The sequence below is a fragment of the Belonocnema kinseyi genome, chromosome 8 (assembly GCF_010883055.1).
Source record: "Belonocnema kinseyi isolate 2016_QV_RU_SX_M_011 chromosome 8, B_treatae_v1, whole genome shotgun sequence".
Taxonomy (NCBI): Eukaryota; Metazoa; Arthropoda; class Insecta; order Hymenoptera; family Cynipidae; genus Belonocnema; species Belonocnema kinseyi.
In genome coordinates this window covers 140,057,445-140,064,638 of record NC_046664.1, presented here as the reverse complement: position 1 = coordinate 140,064,638, position 7,194 = coordinate 140,057,445, and the positions used below count along the sequence as shown (strand labels likewise).

The 7,194-nt window shown below is 38.8% G+C and overlaps 1 protein-coding gene across 7 annotated transcripts in view; it reads right to left on the bottom strand.

Annotated features, from left to right (window-relative positions):
• Positions 1–7,194, bottom strand: part of LOC117177723 (protein croquemort-like) — a 203,469-nt gene that overhangs the window by 76,032 nt on the left and 120,243 nt on the right. For all 7 annotated transcript variants that reach the window (XM_033368614.1, XM_033368616.1, XM_033368617.1 and 4 more), the window contains 2 exons: positions 6,282–6,485; positions 5,968–6,185 (listed from right to left, as the gene is read on the bottom strand). In XM_033368614.1, the coding sequence (XP_033224505.1) occupies positions 5,968–6,185; positions 6,282–6,485 (422 nt within the window). The remainder of the gene's footprint in view (positions 1–5,967; positions 6,186–6,281; positions 6,486–7,194) is intronic.

Sequence of the window (7,194 nt, the reverse complement as noted above, 5' to 3'; positions counted from 1 at the left end):
AAGTTCTCAATCTTTATAAAGTAAATATATACTATACACATTAAAAAAACAGTCCAAGACAGGATACAAAATTCTAAGACTTCTGGCTGGAATTTAGGAATTATAATTCCTCCAAAGCCCCAGGACATAAGATCTGGTATACCGTTCAAGGAAATAGTTTCAAAGCTCGCCCAAGAACTGAGGATCTGCTATCACACACTGAACTAGAAAATGCTGTTGAAAAACAAGCTGCATATTGTTGAAAAAATACGGATGTTATCTGACGTGAGGAGTAGAATATAGAAAAGAGAGTGATGGATCAGGGAGAATCAAGTTTCTCGCTGACCCATAGTCGAAGGAGTGAAAAAAGTTTTTGAGGACACGAAGAACTTTTCAATTGCAGGACCAGATGGCTTCAAGAACTTCTGGAGGAAGAAGTGTACTTCTACACACCAACATCTGGCCCGCATATTCACCTCATATTTAAAATCATAAGCACCCATTCCGCAGTGACTGGTGTTAAGACGCATTATACTCCTAAAAAAAAGTCGCTTTGTCCAACTCAGAGTATAACAGGCCAGTAACTTGTTTGAAAATGCTGTATAAGATCTTTGCAGGTTTCCTAAACGATAGGATTCTTGGAAGCATGGAGTCTGTGTGGCTGGAGATTCACAAACAACGAGGTTCGAAAAAAGATTGTAGCAGGCTGCCTAATGAACCTCCTAATTCACAGGTGCGTCTGTATAGACGCAGAAGCACATTTGCGTGTCCTGTCGATGGCCTGGATCAACTACAGGCAAGCTTTCGATTCAACCTCTCACAGACTCCTTACCTGTCTGCTGCAAAGCTTGATGGTTAGTGCACACATAGTGAGATGCATAAAGAGATTGATGCCCCTTTGGAACACTAGATTTACCATCTCATCTGAAAATTATTGTGTGGCAATGAATGACGTCACTAATAACAGTCACACTAATCATCCCGAGCATAAGGTCTTTTATATGGATGACCTGGAGATCTATACTTCTAGTCAACGCCAAATGAAAGTGTTTTAAAAATCGTCGAGTGGTATACAAGAAAGATTGGGATGGACTTTGAATTGGACAAGTGGGTCCCGAATAATCTAATGCAAGGAAAGCTTAATGGTGTTCCCGGGAAACTTGAGCTTATGGATATAAGATTTATCATGCATCTTAAGACAGCTTAACACTGGAGGGGCTTAAACATACCTAGGCGTGCCTCAAAGCCGTATTCAGAACTTCTTAATCTCCAATGTCTTTATAACCGAATTGTTCTGGGTATAGCTTACATCGTTGCAAAGGGCACAGAACCTTCTCAAAATGGTCAGGAAACACGATATGATTTGAAAGTGAGCGCTCCTTGATAAAAGTCATGTAAAAAGCGGAAGAGACCATTGGCCTGAATGTTTACATTAGAAGTGAGGAAATTGCATTACTCCATCTAGATGCTTCACTTCCAAAAACACAATTGCAGAAAGCAGAGGTTAGAAAATTCCACCTACGGCTCCTCGACAAGAAAATGCACTGAAACTTTTACAGAAATGTAGAAAATCAGCCCTTGTCGAAGGAGCTAACTTTGGTTTCCTAAGATCATCAGGACTCAATTCACGTACACAAGACCTCAGTTTTACGTGCCAAGACGATGCCTTTTCCACCTTAGTCTACCGTGACCGTAGCAAAATTTCTATTTTAAGTCAAATTTGTCTCAAACTTGATATAAAATTTATACCAAGTTTCATAACCACGAAAAACCACACCTATAGCCACGCTTTAGGAAAGTCAGATAGGTAGACACAGGGCAAAACGCTACCCAAGAAAGACAGCTTTACGTACCCATCTTACAAGTGCCTCAGCATGTTTTTGACTTCTTGAAGTAAAATGTGATAACGGTACACTAAGCAGGAAATGACGCCGTCCTGACAATCGAAAATGAAACCCTTTGTATCTGACTTAAGCTCTGATAATCTGCAACGGTTCAAGCTGTACTCAGAAAAATTCGGTTATGAAGATATTGGAGATTCAGAAGTCCGTGTCATCCTTGATGGCGCGTGATTCATAATTGCGAAACGGACGAACTAATTTCCAAGTTATTATGCATATGCACGATCTTACACGTGGCGATATTAAGGACCTCAAACTTGTTCTTCGTCCATTGAACGACCCCAAATGAGTAGAGTAGAACCAGGACGGCAAGCATGTTAGTCGCAGATACATTGTTTAACGCCGATATATTTGAAGACCACGTCAGATTAATCTTGGCACACTTGTCCAAACAAAGTCCATACCGATATTTTCTGCCAATCCCTAGACCCCAGTGCTTAGGACAATTGTGTTGTGCGAGACATAGTGACAGAAGTGTGAAGAAAAAGAGCATGGAACTCACGTGAGCGCCCTGAAAAACGAACCTTTCATAGGTGACTTTGGTCGTTATTAAACGATAATTTCCAGATGAGATAGTAAACCTAGTTTTCCAAAGGGGCAACAATCTCTCTAAGTGATAAGTCTATGACGGTGTAAATATAAAGCATTTAAGTAGTCAATCCACGCCATTGATAGGTCGCTCTGATGGGTTACTGCGTCTTTGCAGAAGTACTTGACAATTACCAGGTTCGCTCGGTAGCCTCCTAAAACTGTGTTTGAGCCACGTTGTTCGTATATCTTTCTTCACACAGGCTCAATTCTTTAAACAATACTGTCATTCACAATAGCTGTGATGATCTTATATAGCATGTTCAAACAAGTTATTTTCCTGTAGTTCTCTGGGTTGGACAAGTCATTCTTTTCTGTAGGAGTATAGTGCGTGTTTGCGACTTTAAATATGAGGTGAATATGCGAAGCAGACGGTGTGTAGTAGTACACTTCTCCCTCCATAAATACTTGATATCATTTGTTTCTGCCACGGGAAAGTTCGACATGCCCCTGAGTGGTTTTTTCACCCTTTCGGCAGTGATTGATGGAAATTCGATCTAAAATGGTATGAGGTCGCAAACCTACTCAAAGCGGATGATATTCCAAGTAGTTTCTTTCACCTTTAATGTCTTCAGGATTTTGCATACGTCTCTATAAAATCTCTACCTCGTTGGGCTTGGGTCGATATTTGAATGAAAGAGAGAGAGAGAGCGATGAAGAAGTGCGATGAGTCAGAGAGAAACTGTTGATTTTCTCTGAGCCATCCCTTACCTTTTGTATTCTCCTCCTTGCGTCATATAACACTCATTTTTTGTCAATAATATGCTGATTGATTGTCAGCAGCTTTGACTTGTTCAGCTTGTGATTCAAGATTCTCAATTCTTGGGAAAACTTTCAAACCCTTTCCGTAAACGTTCTATCAGATGTTATGCTGCCAATCACACACTGCACATGGGACGAATTCTGCATTCCCTATTCAATCTTCTTGTTCAATAGATGCAAGCGTATTTTGGTGTTTTATTTCGACGTCGGGTTTAGTCTTCCATTTGAAGCAGCTAAAACTCTCGCCACACCAATGAATGAAAAATTAATGGTTTAGATGTCGAACACATCTGAGATATTCTCAAGAAGGGAGGCATCCATTTCCCTAAAATTGCAATCATCTCTTTATAAGGTGCCTGCTTTTCGCGGTTGGTTTTATTCCAGTATATGCGGCACTTCTCATTCTCGAAAATTGACTCTATTTCAGGGCCAATGCCGTCAAAGTGACAAACATTATGCCTTTAGATGTACGTCGATTCCGCATGATTTGTACAACTAGATAGTATGTGTCCTAAATGCAAGGGGTGTGCATAAAACGCTCTGCAGCTATCGTAGGGGATGTCTTGGCTCAAAATGTAGCTACGGTATGCTCAAGTGGAAATGACACCGTCTTGATATGTCAAAATGAAACTCTCCGTGCCCGACTTCAGTCCGGGCGATTGAAGGACAGCAAACTTTAGTTCATACGGCAATAAATGATCTTTCACATTTCTGTGGAAGATACCGCGCATACTATTGTCGATTAGTTGTTCACGGAAGATTTTCTCATGTGCTTTCTTGATCCGGGCTTTCACGAGTGAGTACTTGAGATGGATTATGATTTATGTATTTTACTCGACTCTGATATTGAAGTCAAGGCCAAGTGTTTCAGTAGCCTTCTCCGCAGCTTTGTAAAGAAACGCTTCTTTGCCCACTTCTTCGTGTTTCCTAACCATTTTAAGAAGAGGGTCTGGTTCATTTGCGACTATATGTGCTGCACTCAGAACAATCCTTTTGTGAAGAGATTTAAGATTAAGTGTTCCGCGACCACCTTGACGGCGTGAGATGTAAAGTCGTAGAACAGAAGACTTGAGGTGCATGTTTTTGTTCATGTGTTTAACCTTTCGTAAACTGAAATCGAAATATTTCAGTTCGTTCTTCGTCCTTAAAACTACTCCAAATGAATAGAGTGAAAACAGGACGGCAAGCATGTTCGTTTCAGATACTTTTTTCCTCGTCGACAGTTCGGAGGACCAAATCTGTCGGCTAAGACGTTTGTATCTGCATCGAAGAGAATTCTTTATAGATGTTAAGTTCTGAATGCAGCTTTTTGGTGCGCCCAGTTATGTATAAGTCTCTTCAATGCCAAGTTGTTGTATAGCGCTTGTGTCGAGGAGCATAGATCTTAACATCATCCGTGTAAAATAAATACGGTACCTTATGCTTTCGAAATCCAGATGTTCCGCAAAAGTATCCTTGGGCGGGGATCGGAACCTTTTAGCTGGGACCAGACGTTAAAAGGTTCCTTAAGGTTTTGGGTCCGGTCTGGACCCTTCAATTTCTTAAGGGCTCGGGTTCTCTTCCATAGCACTTACATTTTGTACAGTATATTTTATGACACAAACAGCTGTGCAGTAAAATTACCTTCTACTCATACTGAGAAGCAGAGTTACAAGGCACCTTTGACTGCGCAATAATGTTAGGGGTTACTTTTACATGCGCACTAGAATTAGATAGCACTTACACCTACGCAGCCAAATTCAACGGCACATAGAGCTGCGCAGTAAAATAACACGGCACTTGCAGCTGTGCTGCAGAGTTACATGGCACTTATAGCTGCACAGTACAGTCACGCTACCAAAGCCGCGGCAGTGGCCATTCGTGCTGATTTTCAGCACCTTATCGGCACTGAGAAGTGATGGGATAGTCATATTATGGTCTTATTGTAAACATCACGTACCACGCGGGCAGAGTTATTTACAGCACTTGGTCACTCCATTTATGAACACTTGTCAAATTTATGAATTTTCTCATTATACATATTTATAATTATAACTTAGAGACTAATATACTATTTTGAAATAGAATTAACCAATGTTGTCGGTTTAGCGTATCTCATTCCATTTACGAGATGCGTTATATTAATTCCAATTTCAAACATCTAAAATGAAAAGTTAGATATCTGAAATAATCGAAACACGTAGACTCTGAATTTCTAATCTTCTCATAGATAATTTCAAAATTTTACCAATTTCAATTTCTGATTTTTAATCCCTTTCAGCTGGTCGACTTGGTAGCTTGGTAGATATAGATAACGCATTAAAAATTTGAGAAAATTAAGTTTTCTTTTATTATAAAGAATAAATAGCTAAAGTTAAAATGATTTTTTTTTTTAGTTTATTTCTAGATATGAACGGAAATCACTCGGCAGAAGTCGCTTTTCTCATTTATAACCTATAGATATGTTATTACGAATGCTATTTTTAAATAAGAGAGTCGAGTATTAATTTTTGATTGAATAACTTGATTTCCACTTTAAAATAATTATCTTCATTATTCCACATTTTTAAGATTTGTTAATACAATCTAGATGGTCAAAAAGTAATTCCCTTGGTAAAAAACGAGTATACATTTTTTTTATTATTCTTATGAACGAAAAATAAAAAGCGTCACAACCAAGGGCACCCTCCCTTATTAATTGTTTTATAAAAATTACAAAACTTCAAAGCTTTGAATTTATTTTCAATCGTTTACTTACGTGCAAATGTCGGATGAAAAAACGAATAGTGTCGAATTTTTATTACTCGTGAAAGGATGCCACAGATCTCCAACGGTTCCTTTGATTTCGCTGCATTTTCCATTATCATATATGGTTTTGTTGGAGTAATTCCATTCCACCAGTTGTCCTACATCAAATAAAGAAGTTTCTCCTGTCTTAATACTATATGTGCCTTCGTAAGTTTCCGAACCGTTGCGCTAAAGATTAAAAAAGAATATTATATCTCACAGTTACATATTCTTGTATATTCAGAAGCTTAGAAATTTCTACCAAATACGGAACTATTTACCCACCCCATAGAACCAACCAAATTTATCATAAGGAATTGATGTGATGTTGAGTTTTCGAGCAATATATAGCAACTTGTCGTCAAATCCATCAAAGATCAGTTGTGATATATTCCTTGTGATAATCATGTTTTCGTTGACGGCATTCATAAGAAGACTTGCGAATTTTTTCATGAGTGGTTTTTGAAATCTTACTATGTACCCAACAGTCTATAATATAATAAACTTTCGATTAGAAATAATAATGCAAATTTCATTTTTAAAAAATCATAAACATCTTAACTAGTTAACTAAAATAGTTAGCTGAAATATCAGTATATAATACTTAATTTATAACTAATGTGCTGTACGGTAGAGAGACCTGGACCTACGAAGAAAATGACAAGAGTAAAAGTAACGCGATTGGCATGAAATTCCTGGGCAATATGCGCGATAAAGTAAATGTCAGCGTACCCAGAGGTAGACCGAGAGAAAAATGATTAGAATGTGTAAATGAGACCCTAATTGCAAGACATACAAAAAGCTATAAAAACACCAGAGCTTGCATGAGGAAATGCATCGACGTGAGGGAATGCCAGGACTGGAAAGTTAGGCGACAATCAATTTATAAGAAACGCATCATAAGGAGTATCAGTGGAGTAAATAACGCCTAAACGGAAGACATTGGATGCTAATGGGACCAAGCAGTGTTGCAGAACGAACTGAGTGAGTCACAAAGGATATGGCTTATATATAATTGAAAATTTGTCACAAGTACAACCGCAGGATTTCGCCGGGAGCGGGTGCTAATCTGAAAAATTGCACCCGCTTCCAGCGTAATCGCGGTAAAATTTCAACCACAACCACGTCTCACAACCGTGAGATAGGTGGTTACAGTCTGTAAAGGAATCAATACGACGATCCAGCAAAAGCCTCGTGC